Raw genomic sequence first — 18,323 nt, 5'->3', positions numbered from 1 at the left:
CAGGCAAACATCCTCAATGGCCCTCTGACTGGTTTGGGAATAAGATAGGCTTAAAAGCTTGGCTTTACATACCAGAAAAACTTTGCACCGGAAATACTGGTCTAACTTGAAGGTCCTGATCCTTAGTAAACACTTCTGGAATTCCAGACTCCTTCGGTGCAAGGCTTCCATAAACCATTTTTATAGTGGTCTTTTTGAGGCAAAGAAAATAGTTTTTCACTCACCTTTTTTCTTCCAACTACTGTTCAGCTTTGGGGACATACTTCAGTTCACTTTTAATATTCTGGATCTCTGATAGGTTGACCGCAGGTCCTGGAAGTTTCTTAGCTCCTGGAATTGGCTTCTTCTCCTCATCCAAAGTGGGAGGAGCACCCTGAAGACAAAAAAAGGAGAAAGATTTAGCTCACCGAAAAAGAGATTTGGTCTCTCTAGGTCATAGACATGAAGCAGAAAACAATTAAAGCAAAAATAATGTCAGAGAGTAATTCTAGCAGAGTGACTTTTTCTTGTGCTGTTGGAATACCCTCAGAGTTTCAAGATCTCCTGAAGTTTATAGAGGAATAAAGTTGGAAGAAGAAAACAAGTAATTTCCACATCACTTAGAAAACACAAGAGTACTGTTCAGTGTCTGATAGCTAATAAAAATTACCACTAGTTAAAAGGATTTGTGTTGTGTTTCCAAGAGAAGCATCTTACAAGATCAAATTTAATTTGGTATCATAATAAGACGCCTGAAAGGCAGAGGTTTGTGGACCGTTAGTGCACGGCTACCTCTAACAAGGACTTGGTCCAGGAGTTTTCCGTTCTTTTGTTTGGGGTGCAGTGGCTGCCAGCCTTTATTACAATGACATTTCTGGGAAGCAGAAACAAACTGAAACTGACATAAGCAAAACCTCTTTGAATATGGGTGGGATAGGATGGAGTGGCAGAGGAGGCCCAGCTCTCCCCTCCTGCTTTGGAAAGTATTTTACGTTTCCTATTGTTTTATGTTTTTCTGTTGTTGTGGCTTTAGGGTGGGGCCATATCCTATACTTTTTTCTGTGGCTCCTCCAAAAAAAATTTTTTTTAATTTATTTTATTCTGTTTTTGGCTGTGTTGGGTCTTTGTTGCTGCACGTGGGCTTCTCTCTAGTTGCGGTGAGCAGGGGCTACTCTTCGTTGCGGTGCGCAGGCTTCTCATTGCGGTGGCTTCTCTTGTTGCAGAGCACGGGCTCTAGGCGCGCGGGCTTCAGTAGTTGTGGCTCGTGGGCTCCAGAGCACAGGCTCAGTAGTTGTGGTGCACGGACTTAGTTGCTCCGCGGCATGTGGGGTCTTCCTGGATCAGGGCTTGAACCCGTGTCTCCTGCACTGGCAGGTGGATTCCCAACCACTGCACCACCAGGGAAGCCCCGCTGGCATAGGACCCGCCCGTGGCCTCAGTTTCCTGAGGCAGAAGTGCATAGGCACACTTGTTGATGGTGGTTTAGCTGATTAAGCCTGAGAATGTGCCATAGTGACAAATCTATGTCTCTATGTACATACACCAAACACATGTGGCTGTAAAACAGTAAGATCCGTTGCTGTGTGTAGCTCCTAGAACTCCAATTCATTACTACAGACAGTTGCTGGTTAGCTCATTCCTCCTATTTTCTAGCAGTGGGGGGCATATTCCCCAGAGCCCTGGAACGAAGGTGTTGGAGGAACATTTGATCTCTGTGGCAGCCACAGGAGCACGCCTCTTGGATCAGTTTCCTGCAGGGAGGATAATTGAATGACAGGCCCAGCTGCTTCACCCTGAAACCCGCCCATCACCACGCTGAGGTCACACTTCCCACGGCTGCTCGTGGCCAATGACTGAGTGTCATAGGATCCTAAGGCGGGCCTGTTCCTGGGAGACCTGGGACTCCTCTGGGAGGGACTTGGGCTCAAGAATTTTCCTTAGAACAGCACTGTTGTCTAAGATGCTTCCGCCCAACCCTCTGTCCCACTCTCCTTCACCTGCATCACGGTCTGAGGACCCTCTCGTTTTTCCTTACAAGTGTTTTCCCCAATAAATGTTTTGCCCATCGAATCCCATCTTTGGATCTGCTTCTTGGAGGACCCAAATTAACAGGCTCCCTATGAGACTGGCAGAGCTCCACCTGCTGGGCCAGCAACGGAGTGAACCAATACAGTTCTGGGAAAAAGAATAAGAAACTGCACATTTTTCTCAGGTGCAAGCCCTGTGCCCATATGTGTTGCCGGCCCTACTAGGCAGCCCTGTAACTTGGGTATTAAAGCCAATGTCGTGCTTTAGCCCCCATCTGGCTCCTACATCTAGTTCTCAAATTGTCTAAACCGTAAAGGGAAAGGGCAGAAAATGTTGAAGCTTCCCAAACTTTAACAAATTATTTGGTAGATGTGTCCTTTACAGAAACGTTTTTAAATTGCTTATTTGAGGGGCTCATGGTTTTTCCTATAGTCGTTTTCTTTGAATCTGACCCAGTGCTGATGAAATAGCTAACATGTCACCCACACTAAATGATACAGTAGTTAGATGTAGACTGTACCTGTTGTACATATCTGTTGTAAATATCTGGAAAATGTTTCCCCAGGTCAATGTACAGAGCCATAGGCTCAGCTTCCTTTCATCATGCACACACATTCATCATTTATAAATGCAGATTTAGAAGCAATAGTTAAAACTTTTAAACATCCACTTGGAGGACATGGTATTCCAAAATGTTCTTTGTTGGGCTTTTGGAAAGAAATTTTAAACAAGGCTATAACGTCCTCATTTAAAAAAAAAGAAAAAAATATATATATATATGTAGTGGTGAAATGAAAAATGTTTCCTCACTTATAAATGTTCCCATGGTTGTTAGGTGGGTAGATCTTAATAAAGAAGTATGAAGGAGAAAAATGTTTCCAGTTCCTTCTGTTAAGTTCCTGGGTGAGTCATAATCACTATCTTTCTAATATCAAAATGTGCTATACTGGCACAATTAACACAGAAAACCAGCGTGTGCAGTTATGTGTCTGTGTGCAAAGATTTACTGTGCAAACATACACAGTTAAAGGATGAAAATACTTAAATTTATTAAAACCTCAATGCACTGTGTTTTTTATTTATCAAGGTAAAACTTTTAACACTTGATTTGGTAAGGTCACATATAATGGAAAATTATAAATGGGTATATTTAAGAACTAGGTTTTAAGATATTGACTCAGGAGGGGGTTAGTGGTGGTGCATATTCTTAACTGAATCTTCTCTCATCTTTTAAAAAATAATGTTAATCAGATTCCATTTTTTTCTATGAATTTGTTATCATAAGAATTATAATATATTAAGGCATGAACAGGCAGGGTCCAGATGGCTCCATTTGGCTAAGTATGCTCTCTTTTCTTTTGTAAGTAGATATTTGAATTGAAAAGGGATATGGAAGACATTCTTTGGTTTTAGATAAAGAAAGCTTGAGAGAAGGCTTATCAGCCCCGCGCCATTCCCAGTTTCAGAAATGGCTATTGTCAAAGGGAAATGCCCCCCTTGGGGGGTGACAGAGTATTTGTAAAATTTGGCAAAATGGTGAACCATTTCCCAGCTATCTCACCTTCATCTCCCTCTTTACTACCAGATGCCCTATTTAGTTTTCCCCTAAACTCTCTCCTGTACGACACAACAGCCTGATGTGCTTGTTATGCTCATACACTGGAGACTTAATAATAACAGCAAACACACTGCTAGCTCTTCTAAGTTACACCTACTAACTCATTTAATCCTCACATCAATTCTCAATCCTTGGGACTTCCCTGGTGATGCAGTGGTTAAGAATCCACCTGGCAATGCAGGGGACACGGGTTTGATCCCTGCCCTGGGAAGATTCCACATGCCGCGGAGCAACTAAGCGCGTGTACCACAACTACTGAGCCTGCGCTCTAGAGCCCGCGTGCCACAACGACTGAGCCCACGTGCCACAGCTACTGAAGCTGCGTGCCTAGAGCGGGTGCTCTGCAACGAGAAGCCACCACAATGAGAAGCCCGCGCACGGCAACAAAGAGTAACCCCCACTTACCGCAACTAGAGAAAGCCCACACGCAGCAATGAACACCCAACACAGCCAAGAAATAATTAATTAACTAATTAATTAATTAATTAAAAATTCTCAATCTGCTACCATTATTATCCATATTTTACAGTTGAGGAAACTGAGGCACGAGGTGAGGGGGGTAAGAAACTTGCCCACGGCCTCACAGCTAGGAAGTAGCAAGACTAGAATTAAATAGTGTATCTGCATCATGTGAAGGGATCAGGTGGAGAGGGAAGTAATTAACAGAAAATCCCAATGTGCTGTTTTGTGGCTTAATAATGATGTAATTGAGAGATTTGGGAGGCAGAGCAGGGGCTTGTCAATACACTTCAAATCACTTTAATCAAGCAGCTGCCTTGTCTTATGCAGAGCAAGGGCTTACAGAGACCATAGGTAGGCGGGAGACTCAGCCAGTGCTCACAGGCCTTGTCAGATGGCCCATCTGGCTTCCTGCTAGGGTCCATCTTCTTCATGTCTGAGATGGTGGCAGGTTTGAGATGGGGGAGCTCCTGGCTGTGATAGAGGTGGCCTGTTCTGTTCAGGAGTGGTTTGTTATGCCCTCGACTTTAGACAGTGATTATCTTAATGGTAAGCTAAGCAATGAATCCCAAATCTAAGAAAGTAAGCAATTCCGAGATTTTAAACTGGATAGTAATAGAAAAGCGGGGCTCTACAGGTTATTTGAATTCAGATTCCATTTTCCCATTCAAATTATGCAACCAAAGGTGGCTGGGGCCTCGTAGCCAAACCAAGCTGCCTAACTGCTCCACTTGCAATATTGTTTCCAGGAGAAACTTACTCCAAGGTCCAGCCCAGAACTTGAGTCATTAGATCCCACCTCTCTATAAGACCCCACAAGTCCTGAGAGTCCCTTTCTGCTCTCAGAATAAGGGAATACCACCCCTTGCCACCCTCCCGACGGTGAGCCCCACAAGGAAGGTGTAGCTCAATTCAAGAAACACTCCTGGGGTCTCTGGATCTCTGTGGATACCCCGCTCCCTCCATCCTGAGAAGAATGTTGGCTGACCATTTATATGGTTGGTCATAAAGTAAGTTTTCAAAACCCAGGCTGTATCAGTTCTTAGTTATTTTAGAATGTGCTGGAACCATCAGGCTGGGGACAAGGCAAGAGTACGAGCAGAGTGCTTTCCCAAGCTCCTAACTGGGACACTTGTGTGGAGGAAAGTACCAGTTGTAGAGAAGAATCGAGGGCCGTCTCTACCACAGAGGAAGATGGATGCAAGCCTCCAAAACAACAGGTACATCAGTCCATTTAGTGTGAAAAGAGAGTCAAGCTACCTTCCAACTGATTGCCAGACACAGTGACACACAGCTTACGAGGAAGCACAGGAAGAAAACCTAATTACAGATGAATGGAGATGTAGAAAGAATGCCTTTCTGCCCTCCCTTCTACCTCCCTGTGCTTTTTTCTTACAACATGTGAAATAATAGGCCCAGGAGTCCTTCATAAAAATTGGATAATTCGATCAATCGATGAACAGTCATTTATTGAATACATGACTCTTTCCTCACAGCAACCCTCTGAGGAATGGACGGAGTCATATTTTGCAGACAGAGACTCAGATACTTGACCAAAGTCCCAGAGGGAGAGCTCATGATCATGAGCTACCTGGGTGGCCAAGTTAGCAGCAGCAGAACTTGAAATTATGTACCCTCAGAGCCGAGTAGGGCCAGGTGTTTTCAGCTTGTATGTTGAAAATTTGTTGTTCATCAAGGGTGACTTAGTGACTGAAACTCCAGAACATGGCGATGTCACTCAAATACTCTATCTCTTCCTTCCAAAAATTATCTTTCTATTTATAGGAGGCTGGAACCACTAACTTAGGACCACATCAGGAATTATTTATGAGAGAAAAAGGTTAGATGCAGGACAACCAGTTTTATTAGCAAATACCAAAAAGGTCACCTACAAAAGTTTAAAAAGCCTTTTCACCTTTTAAAAAAGATAAAATACAGTTTGCAATGCCCTGTGGCTTTATTGCTCCAAGACCTTAACTTTTTTTTAGAACCAGACCTTCCAGGTTTCATCAGAAAAGTCAGAATTGAGGAAAAAATATAAACATTTGGGCAGGGAACTATATTTATTGCACCCATGATGAATTTTAGCCCCCATTTTAGAAGACTGGGTATTTGAATTTGGAGGAAAGGAAAAGAAATAAAGGGAGGGAAAAATACAGAAATTGATAGACTCCTTTGCAAGTTCCTCTTTTCAAAGGAAATACCCAGAGATTGGGGCTTTTTGTTTGAATCCACAAGTAATTTCACGTGCTTATTACCTGCGTTCCCACTGGGGTTCATCACTCATCAGAAGCTGTACTACATACATCCAGCTAGACTGAATAAAAGCTTCAGAGTGAAAACTTAGCAAGCTACTGACTGTTGCTGAACCAAGAGCATCTGAGAGGTTCCCCCTCCCCCTACACACACACACACACACACACACACACAATCAATCAATAAACTAGATGCTAAACTCAGCATCTTCAATACCTGGGCCAGGCACTTAGATTTGGCTGGAGGGAAGTGAGGATCAGTGTGTTTCGTGGCTGACTGAGCAAGACAACCAAAGAAATGTATGTACTACACAATGACTCCTTGACCCACATGCATTTGTGCCCTCCTTGTCCTGGAAAGCTGGCCCTCGCCTTGCCTCTGCCTCCTCTAGTCAGGATGTTGGAGGAGAAAGAAGGTGCTGAGCTCTGACAGCTCAGTTTTCCTCACCTCCTCCGTTTCCGGAGTACATTCTTTTCTTCTGGGGGGTTGCCCAGCTCCTGGCCGAAAGGCTCCCATTGGGATATTGATATTTGCCTAAAGGAGAAAACAGGGAAGATTTAGCTTAAGGAAAGTAAGAAATTGCAATGACCCTCTGAGATGGTAATCATTGTGAGGCAAAACAAATCTGAAGAGTACGTCTTTAAAGCTTTTTACCTCAAGAAAATTGCTATGACAGTACAAAAATATGCCAAGGAAAATTTGACTTCCATTTATTCCAGATTTCTTGTACTCATCCTTAGGTCTGTGCAGTGATTTCACAGTTCCCTACTGGCTGGAAGAATTGGAAGACAGTTTGTTCTGGCTGTTGCCCTCCTGTGGTGCCTAATATTTTCCGCTCTCTGGGATGAGGAAAGAACACATAATGATAGGAAAGGAGGCCATGGCATTTGCAGAAACCATCCCACATCTTAGCCCTCCTTCAGCTTCCTTCAGATTTACCACGGGAGGGGGGCAATCACGCCTCCCAAACCACCTCCTCCTTCCCATAATGTCCTACGGCTATTCTAGCACTGCCTTAGGTCTCTGTAATTTGACACTCTTTTACCTTCTCCCCAACACCCCACTGTGTGGGTCAGTGCATAAGGAGAGTGCTGGAAAGTCAAGTTCATTGGTATCACAGTTCATAGATTTTTGTCCTTTATTAAGATGCAATACCAATTTCTACCCACAGTAAACATAAAATACCTTCTAGAAAACATGAAATATGCTAAACATTAAATTATGTAAGGAAAATACCGACATAGTAGTTCAAACTTGGGAAAGAGAATATATAAATCTGAATTTTGTCCATACTTCTTCATCTGTTATCAAAAGGCAAGAATGTTTAATGCAGACCAAAAACATCTTCACCCAGTAGTATCACTCACATAAAACAAGCATTAGAACTTTTTTTTAAGGCAGAATGTATTTTTTTCCACTTGAGATAAAGTGTTGCCTTATGAGTAGTTGGATATGTGGGCTTGAAAAGTTGAAATTGCGTTCTGATGTTATGAATGAAAATGATGCCCGAGCAAAGGGAGCAACATATTTTGTTACTGTATGACTCAGTTTGGGCAATTTTGGTACCACACCAAACAAAACCATTAGGAAGTGTGGTATTTGGAACTGCCTGATATGAGCTCTGTTGCCAGGGGAATGTTTAACTCAAGACACAGGAAGTATCCAGTGTCCGTGTTCATGCAACATGGTGGATCTATGTTCTGCTCCGTAGAACAGGAAGTGACTTTTTCCTCATAGGGCTTTAAAACTTTCTTCTCTACTAGAATAATGATGATCCCACAGAAAGGAAACAGATCCAAAGTGTTTGTGGTGGATATCAAGAGAGGTACATCACCATTCCTAGGGCCAACAAGCCAAGAAGTATTTGGGGTCAGTATGTATCATATATGCTAAAATATAAGTGCAGCACAATTTTAGAGGGAAGCATTTTGGAAAAACTAAGGCTGAGCCTTCTATGCTATTCCTCTGTTTAATGGAAATATCAGGTGGCCTAGAGTCGGGGGGAGGAGGAGGTATAAGACAAGGGGGAAAACATGTCTTCTATGGTGGCAAATATGGTAGCATACTTCATGAACTCCAAGATGCACCTCTTTTAATATCTCTGAAATCAGAGTGTGTCTTACAGTCAGTGGTATCTTAAATTTTTAATGGGCACACTTGTTTTATTTCTTAGGACATAAAATACTGGTATTTTACAATTGACAGTGTCTTAGATAGGATGAAATATCACTAGGGTCCTGAAATAAGATCAAAACAATGTAAGTAAGACTCACTGAAGATGATGTGTATTGAACCAATAACTATTTCCATTACTACAGTTTGGATGAAAGAGGGGAAAAGTTGATATAGGGACTATTTGGAAGACAGTTAACTGGCTAAAAGTTTAATTAGATCACCACTACCCTGACCCATTTATTAAGCATGTACAGAGGGCATCTTCCTAATGGGAAGTTCAAGTTAACGTATTGTTTCTGAAAGATATGATTGTTAAACTAACCCATTTAATCAAGAGTGTATGCTCTATGGAGGGTTGTAGTTTTCAGTAATGGAACATGTAAAAATCATCCAGGATGATGTATTCAGTAAAGCGCATGCTATGGAAATACCACCTTTTCTTGCTCAGAGATTGATTTTAGCAATGCATGTAGCCTCTCCATGGTACCTGGGTGGCTATGGTAGTGAAAAGAGCCCAATGCTAGGAGTGGCTGTAGATTCTCTGTACTTGAAAGAGTGACAACTGCTCTGGGTCTTTTCTTCCCCACTTGTTTAATGTGAATGTTAGCCTTCACTAATGGAACGCTTCTTGCCATGGAACCCTTCTTTTCAGTAAAGTGTTGTGAGAATATGTGAAATGCAAACTAGGTGGAGGTGGAGCTGCTCTGGCCAAGGTTGTAGGGAGCCCAGACCCCATCTGCTTCCCCCAAGCCCTGGACCGTGAGCACTTCCAAGGAACTTGGGGGCCCAAATCTGACAACCATTGAAAGAGATCACCCCTAAGTGAATGAGTATTGATGTGCATTTAAAATGTTCACTCTGCCCACTGTTAAGATGTCTGTAATTTACTTTAAACTGCTTTAGCATAGACAGTGTGATATTTTATACACACAGGTTGGTTTAAACTACAGCTGTAGGGAACACTATTGCTCTCATTGGGAGTTCATCCTCCTGGGGTGGTTAGGTGGTAAAATATTACTAAGACCACGTTCCCCAGATTGCTGCTCCAAGTGTTTTCTGTTAGGTTTATCTCCACCAATAACTGAGGCTTTAATATTTGCATAAATGGCAAAAAATCAGTGAAATAATGGAATGACTGTTAGAAATGGCTTCTCTTGATGAAGTTGGAGGAGGTTAAGATATGTAGAGTGGTTAAATTATTTTAGAGACAATTCCCACCCTGCTGAACAGAGTGTAAGAATCTGATGCCTCTAGCTTACATCTTTAGCGACAGAGCTCAGAGGAGTGGTCCCTAAATGGGCCTGTCTCCAGTCATTGATAATGAGGATTTCTAGCTGGCTGCTGCCAACTATGGGCAACAGAATCCCCACCTGCCTCCCATGAACCTTTTATGCAAACTGGCAGTCACTCAGAGCATTTAAAGGGACAAGAGCTGAGGCTTCATCAGGCTCACAGACAGACTGTATGGATGGTTTCTGCTTGTTTGCTAACAAATGCGTGTTTAACAAAGTGGCAGAGTTGGGTTGGGACTAACTTTCATCTTAACCTGGTAGTGAGGTTGTGGAACAGTAACTACCCCTCCCCACGTTCACCACAAACCACCCTTATCCACCCTAAAACCCCAAGATTCAGCTAGGTTGTCATAACACCTTCATCCTCACAACAAACTTCTGAGGTGCAGACTATCATCTTCATTTTACTCATAAAGAAACTGAGCCTCAAAGAGGTTAGGTGATATGCTCAAGGCCACACAAACTTACACCTTGAGAATGGCCTTGGAAAAGGGGCACGCCAAATGGATAATTCTAGAATAGGCATCAAAAAAAGCCACATTTGAAAACTGAGCCATTAACTCACTAGCCTGATGCTTTTTCATCTTTAAGGCATGACTCAAGAAACCCAGAACCTAAATGGTTTTTTTGACAGCAAATATTGACAGGATCCAGAGCAGCCTGTGAACGTGTCAAGTATCCAATCATTAATGTACACCTTAAGGGAGTGTCAGAGGATTGCTTTGTAACTGATTAGAGACAATTCATTAATATAATTGTAGGGCGGTGATATTTGAGTGACAAACTATAGGCTAAATTAGAACCATAAGAAAAATTCCTTATAACTTGAATTTCATAGAAATGTGTAGACCTGTAGCTCTCTGTTTTTGTTCCATCGACCAGAGGATTGGTGTCATATTCTTGTCTCTTTCACTGACTTGCTGTTTGAACACAAACAAAATACTCTCTCAATGACTCAATTTTTCCATCTTCAAATTGAACATGGTATTCGCTACTCAAAATGGGTTTGGAATATGAACTATGTTTTTATGAAAGAATAAACAAACAGAAATCAATGACCTGGAGTTGATACGAGGTTGGACTTCCTTCTCTATATAGATTCTGTATAAGTGTAAAGGAAGCAGGCTTTGGTTTTTTCCTTTTGTAACACCTTCCCTTGCTTTTTTTCCCCGCTTGAGATTTATTCATCTTAGATATTTCTAAATATGCCCCTGACGTAGCAGACCCAGTGCATCACTTTCCCAAGCTATACATACTTTGTTACATCCTCAAAGTTGGAATGGAAAAAATCTACTAGATCATCTTTTGCCAGAACAGGATACAGTTCCCTGATAATAGACCTATCTGATGTGAAATGAATACTACACTTGATCTCACCAGGTGAAGAAAAGCCGAAAGAATTCCCTGTAAGTTAATTCCACTAGTCCCTTAATTATTTGTATTGTTCTCTTGCTTGGCTCCAGGCTTTGAGCCCGAGAATTCTGGAAACAGTATTCCCTCCCCAGCCACTCCTGTGTGACTTACAGTGCAATGGCATCTTTCCCCAGTGGGCTGGATTCTGTAGCTGCTAGCCACTGGATACTGACAATCCCACTCCACTTTGCTTTCCAGAGCCCTTGTTCTCTTATCTCCCCCTCCCTTTTCGTCCCCACTCCGTCTCTCCTTTTAGCGCTCAGGCTTTTGGAGCTTCCTGCCGTTGCATATTTGTTTCAGATGACTCCCCACGGGTTCTATCTTTAGTTTTCCAAGGTCTCCAGCAGCACCTGCCAGAATCTATGGCCTTCCCCATGGCTTTCGCCCAGCCGCTGGAAGAGGAACCCCTATAGGGTTGCATTTTACAGTATTTCTTTCTGTGCTTTCCTGTTCTTACAGTCCTAGTCCTTCTCTGAATGGAGCAGGATATGACATTTTGAGATTTCTAGCATCTTCACAGAAGACTCTCAGAAAGAGGGGTGTTTTCCCAATAGCTAATTTTAAAAGATTTCTTATTTGATATATTAGCCTAAATTACGAAGACAGACAGACACACAAACACACACATACACCAACTAAAATATATCCAACCCATTTTAAAATAAAGCTCTGTATCACTAGAATGCATGACTTCTTTGTCTTTAGGGATTCTTGAAATGTGAAATAGATTCAGAACACACAGAACTTTCCCACTCAATACAATTTTGAGAAACTCCCACTCAGCCACTGTTTTTCACCCAAGATGTTTCATACTGAAAGGTTGTTGTGTTTTTTTTCCCCTCTGTTCTCAACACTTTTTGTTCTCTTCAGTAATTTCCTGAGTGACTCAACTGTAGTCTTGTCATCCAAGGGAAAGTAGATTTCAATAATGTACCGTACAGCTATTAAGAGAATGTCTACAATCGGTTGAAGGCAGGTTATATTTCTGAAGTACTTGTGAATGTCAGCCTCAAAAAATGACATCCCTTAGTCAGTATATGTCACCAATATGGAGCCCTGGCAGAGCAGCAAAGATCACCAGCTGGAGGTAGCTCTAGAATCAAACTGCTACATTTCAAGTTCTGGCTACACTTCAAAGAAACCAGCAGTGGAAATCATAAACACTGTGTTATAGTGGTTTACCTAAGAAAGAAACAGTAGATCCAAGGTCAAAGGGAAAACATGTGACAAATGAAAGTTCATATTTTATCTTTCGCATTTAAATGCAATAGTAAAGGAAGGTATGTATCATCATTATTATTATTAGCTTTTTTTTTTTTTTTTTGCGGTACGCGGGCCACTCACTGTTGTGGCCTCTCCCATGGCGGAGCACAGGCTCCGGATGCGCAGGCTCAGCGGCCATGGCTCACGGGCCCAGCTGCTCCGCGGCATGTGGGATCTTCCCAGACCGGGGCACGAACCCGTGTCCCCTGCATCGGCAGGCAGACTCTCAACCACTGCGCCACCAAGGAAGCCCCTATTATTAGCTTTAATAAATGTATTTGATTAACTGACCAGCCATGGGTGGTGATAGTCTGTTCCTTTGTACCAAGGATTGTCATATACCTGAAATCTTTTTTAAACTGGAAGTCCTAGATGGAATTAAAGTCCCTAACACCTGTCTGTAAATATTTGTGTCGGGCTGTTTTCTTCTTCCACGGAGCCCTTATGCCCTGAGCAATGGAGACTGGAAGAGCAATGGTAACGGGTGGGGAAGGGAAAGAAGTACTAAAACTCAGGGCATCAAGATATTCTGTTCTACACGTGGATTGGGTGACAATGGAAACTTCCCATGGTAGGAAGCCATACAGTAACTAATGATGCAAGGCTCATATAATCATTCCTGTAAAATGTACGATAAAGGAGTTAGTTTTAGTTTCACGAGCAGCTTGATTAAGTCAATTAAGCAGAGAGGTGGGATTCAGTGGCCATGGTCATTTGTATTTCAAGACCATGTTTGTTAGTGAGTCACTTTACTTTGTACTTTTCACTCCTAGCCAACTTACATTTAAGATGACTTTAATAAGTGTAAGCTATTAGCTGCTTCTGCTGAAATGCTGGCACCCTTTCTGAATGTCGGTTGAGGGCTTTAAAAGGGAGGACCCGGGCTTCTCTGGTGGCGCAGTGGTTGAGAGTCTGCCTGCTGATGCAGGGGACACGGGTTCGTGCCCCGGTCCGGGAAGATCCCACATGCCGCGGAGCGGCTGGGCCCGTGAGCCATGGCCGCTGAGCCTGCGCGTCCAGAGCCTGTGCTCCGCAGCGGGAGAGGCCACAACAGCGAGAGGCCTGCGTACTGCAAAAAAAAAAAAAAAAAAGGGAGGACCCAGCATCCATAAAATGGTAATTGTCCTTCAAGCAGCCTTGGTAGTTATGATTACACCCACTCCTCCATCTTCACTCTCGGTGCCGGGCTGGAGATGGTAAGTAATGAGACTAGTCACTGTTGCAAAATGGTTCCAAACATGGGCTTTGGGATCAGGCAACTCGGTTCAGTTCCTGACTCTCCTACTCACAGGCTGTGTGATCCTGGGTGAGTTTTTTTGCTTCTCCAAACCTTTCATTATAATCCATGGAAATCCCATTGCACTGTGCCAAGTACATAGTAAACCCTGAAGAAACTATTATTATCGTCCTAATAATAAACCTTAGAAGTTATTCTCAAGAAGTTCATGAACTATTAGAAGCTGGACAGAGGCTTACAGGTCATTTAATGCAACATCCCCGCCTCCTGCCCTTTGCAGCTCATGAGGACCGGGGGATGAAGTCACGGAGCAGAGCTATGACTAGGGCACAGGGCTCTTTTCCATTCAACCATGAAACTCTCAGATCTTACAGGAAAGAACAAATAATACTCAGCTTACTTTGATCAGTGGTGAAGAGAAAGGGCCAGTGACGACTCAGAGGACATTGGCTCTGGGGGGGCTGAGGCCCTGGGGACGCCCATGGCAGTTGCCAAAGGGGGTGTGTTCAGGAAGAAGGGGAAGGACAGGCAGGTGCTGCCAGTGGTCAGTGTCACTTGGTCTCATTAGACTTACCAAACAGATCGCTGATGGGATTAGATTTCCCGGCAGCTCTAGCTTTCCCCACCACCTGTCATGTCAAATTCTTTCATCTGAAAGGATCAGACCCACTGTGCCTAGTGTGCTGATGTTACCTTGGTTGCAACTCCATTCCCATCAACAGTGGGGTTTAACAAGCAGCCTACAGAGCACAGAACTGGGGTCAGCAAACTACGGCCCATGGGCCACATCCAACCTGCCACCTGTTTTTGTAAATAAACTTTCATTGGCACACAGCCACAGCCATTCATGTATGTATTGCCTATGGCTGCTTTTGTGCTGTAACAGTAGAGCTGAATAGTGCAGCAGAGGCCCAGTGATCTGTAAATCTTAAAGTATTGATTACTCTCTGGTCCTTTACAGAAAAGGTGGGCCAACGTCTGGTCTAGAGCCTTATAAGCTGCTTAGGAGACAAAGGCCCTCTCCAGACTATGGAAGAATCAGCTGACTCCTTCAGGATGTTTTTATGTCCCTGGGATAAATGAGATTTCACTAATACAGCTGAAAAGTAATGCAGACTTAGATAGAATCCCCTTACAATTCAAAGGCCATCTCTTCTTCAATGTGGATGTGAAAGACAACTGTCCATCTCCTCTGAGGGTGGGTCTGATTCTGGCCTCCCGCTTATTCTGGGGCAGGGAGGAGATGGAAGCAGCTGAAGAGAAAACAAGGCCATGCCATGCATTACTTGGATAATTAGAAGAGCCATCTCTTAAGGACTTTGTGTGCTATAAACTAGGCACTTGCCATACATTATTTTGTGTATTCATTATAACAATCCTGTTAAGTAGTACGATTGTCCTCATTTTACCGAAGGGTAAACTAAGGGTGAACTAAGGTCATAGAGTTAGTGAGTGGCCAGGTAGAGATTTATAACCATTTGGCTCCATGTTGTCTGGTGTACATAGGTGCAGTAATTCAACTACCTATGCCTGACTGTTAGAAATATGGTTGATAGAGGCTTAAATATGCTCAACCCAGACAAAATAGAGATCTAAGTCATTACTTCTAGAAGTTTGAACTGCAAAATACTATCCTACAAGATACTCATTTCAAAGGTCCAATATGTTTAGAGAACATTGTATACATCACTGCCTTCTTGGAACTATATGAAGCCATTAGCAAGTTATGGACGCTGAGAAATCCTGCAGCAAAGATCCTGTTCAACTTTGCTTAATGTTGTGTTCCCAAACACTTTAGCATGGAACCCTTTAACTAACAACATCCCATAAAACTGCTATTCCAGGAGACGCACTTTGGGAACTGTTGAACCACATGATTACGATGATGATGATTGATGATAATGGCTAATATTTATTGAGCAATTACAGTGAGCCAGGAACTGGCCTAAGCACTTACAAGTATTGATTCATTTAACCCTCACAGCAACCCTATGAGATCACATGTTATTAATTCCCCACTTGACAGATGAGGAAACTGAGGCACAAAGAGGATAAAACAACTTGCCCAAAGTCACATAGCTAGAGTCCTGGAGACCATGAGCTCCTCAAACTCAAGGATCAGGTTTCAGTTCATTTTTGCATAGCCAACACTTAGTATGGTGCCTGGAACAAAGTATGCACCCAGAATGTGACAGTTGAACTGAATTGGAAATGAGATCCTAATAAAAAGAAGTGACTAGAGTGTGTTGAATGGAACATTTAAGACCTTTAGTATTTATACAACGAGGGCACTCCTTCATCAGCTGGGGTTTCTATTTGTTCCACACAAGACCATAGCCTAGGTAATGTTCCTACTACAAAGCATTTTGTATAGAGTAACCATTTTCATATTTTATTTAATAGACCCTACGTTTAATGCAGAAATGATAGGAAAATATCAGTGCAGATCCTATTTAGCCACAAGAAATAGTATTTCATTTGAAGGTGCATTAAATTAGGCTTTCTGTCTGGCATAAAATATATTGAGAGGGGCAATACCACATCCATAAGGAAGCACTGCCTTTGTTGGTAGAGTAGATGGATTTTTTTTAATGCAGTATAGTAACAGCTATTGAGAACAGTCAATAGCAGCTTTTTAAATATTACAGACCTAAAAATATATCAAGGTCAAAATTAACAGATAAAATACGGGTGAATTTTCAGTGTAGATTTGAGGGAGGCCAGGGAGCACTAAGGAAGAAAAATCAACACACTTTCAGCTATAAAAGGAAGAGAATAAAAGGCAGCCTGAGAGACTATGTTTTTGTGTCCTGCAAAATAAAAAGGAAATTTTATGTTTAGCACTTTGAGAGCTTCAAATGCAGTGATTAAATGGTATTATTTTTTGTCACTTTAACACAGAACATTCCGGAATGATAAGTATTATAGTAACAATGTGACCCTTAATGAGGGCTTACTGTGCTGTTTTAAGCATCTTATATATGTAGCCCTAGGAGGTGAGTACTGTCCCCATTTTACAGATGTGGAAACAGAGGCAGAGAAGTAAAGTAGGTAAAGTAGTTTTCCCGTGATCCCACACCAGTACCAAATGGATTAAGGATTCAAACTCCACTAATCTGGCTTCACAGCCCATGCTACTAACAGCTGTACACACTAGGTAAAAGAGAAGGTTCAAAGGCTCAAGGATGCTCACAGGCCTGGAAGGCAAAATGAATTCTACTACCAATGTCAGGGTACGTACATCAGAAACTCACTAGGTGGACACCAGAGGGCCAAACATGGCAATGCAGAGTTGAATCCTTGCCAAGAGGCCCTTCCTTGGTGGTTTGTTCTGTGACAGGTTTCCAGAGGTTGTTATATATCTTACCACTTAAGAACCCCATCCATTTAAGGCTATGCATTAGTCATGACGGGTAAAGATACGTCCCTCCACCCACTTCCACCACCGGTGTGTGCTAGGACTCCTCACCCCACAATCTGACCACATGCATGTCCCTTCAAAATACAGTCAGTTGCTTATGAGTTAGTGTATGTATGATGGTGCATCAGACCCCAAGTATTCAGAAACTACCATATGCTGTGCGGTATTCAGGAAAGCCCAGGGGGGAAAAGTTTTAAAGTTCCTTTAGAGAAAGTACAAATGGCTCCATCTTGATGGAAAGGAAAGATGGAATTTTGCAATAAAGCATTGTGCCCACTGTCTCAGTATGGGAGCCACTTGAGAGTTAACCACCAAGCTCTTAAGAGAAATAACAAATTTAGTATTAAGTCAAAACAAATACTAAAATTTTCTCCGTAATTGTATTTGTGTTCCAAAATGCCTGCTTCCCCCTCCCCTTATTGTGGTAACACTTAAGTCAGATGAAACAACCAAAGAATTTGTTTGTTGAGAGGGCATGAGGAGACATAATAGCATACGGACCTTAAAAGATAAATACCCAAGCCTTGAGAAGAACACTTGACAAGAAAAGGATGTTATTTAAAGAAAGATGTATTCTAAACAGATGAGTCAACAAACTCAATGGGATATAAAAATGGAAATTGAATTTTTAAATTCCGATCGATGAGCATATCAAAAACTTACACACCAAAAAGCATATCAAAAAACATACACACTGCATTTTTGTAGAAGACCATTTAATTCTCATTTATAAACTTTGACTCCCTTACAAAAATAGCTTCTCCCTTCTCAGTTGTACATTACCAGCCTTATATCCTTCCTTAATTGTACCTTACACGAGTCTTTCTTTTCTTTTTGAAGTGAATCATCAGTTGGGGTGAACAGTCACAAAAAGTCTGATTTATTAAGCAAACAGATTGGAAGTTGCTGATGTTAAAACACAAATATGTCTACTTACCTGGATGGCTCTGACATTGGAAACTGGCTGTTTCGACATATCGACAAGGTCTTATCCCTAAAAAAACAGGTAAGAAACTGTTAGAGGTGGCGGCATTCAGATTCTCAATCGTGATAAATTTGAATTTAACTCATGATTCAACTGGGCAGTCACCCCTTTCACTGGCCATATATTCTTTCAGTCTCAGTTTCCGGTTACTTAGAGACTCTCCTTCCTAATGCCTCAGGGAGAGGGAACACTAGAGC

At 42.3% G+C, this 18,323-nt stretch overlaps 1 protein-coding gene across 1 annotated transcript; it reads right to left on the bottom strand.

Moving 5' to 3' along the window:
• Nucleotides 1-238: 238 nt before the first annotated feature.
• SMPX (small muscle protein X-linked) lies at nucleotides 239-18,117 on the bottom strand. Its single transcript, XM_060086558.1, has 3 exons — nucleotides 18,079-18,117; nucleotides 6,788-6,874; nucleotides 239-373 (listed from the first exon to the last, which is right to left on the bottom strand). The coding sequence occupies exons 1-3, from the start codon at nucleotides 18,115-18,117 to the stop codon at nucleotides 239-241; spliced, it is 261 nt and encodes an 86-aa protein (XP_059942541.1).
• Nucleotides 18,118-18,323: the final 206 nt, after the last annotated feature.

This window comes from Mesoplodon densirostris, chromosome X (genome assembly GCF_025265405.1).
Source record: "Mesoplodon densirostris isolate mMesDen1 chromosome X, mMesDen1 primary haplotype, whole genome shotgun sequence".
Classification (NCBI taxonomy): domain Eukaryota; kingdom Metazoa; phylum Chordata; class Mammalia; order Artiodactyla; family Ziphiidae; genus Mesoplodon; species Mesoplodon densirostris.
The sequence above is the reverse complement of the archived record's forward strand: the minus strand, read 5'-3'. Positions and strand labels throughout refer to the sequence as shown.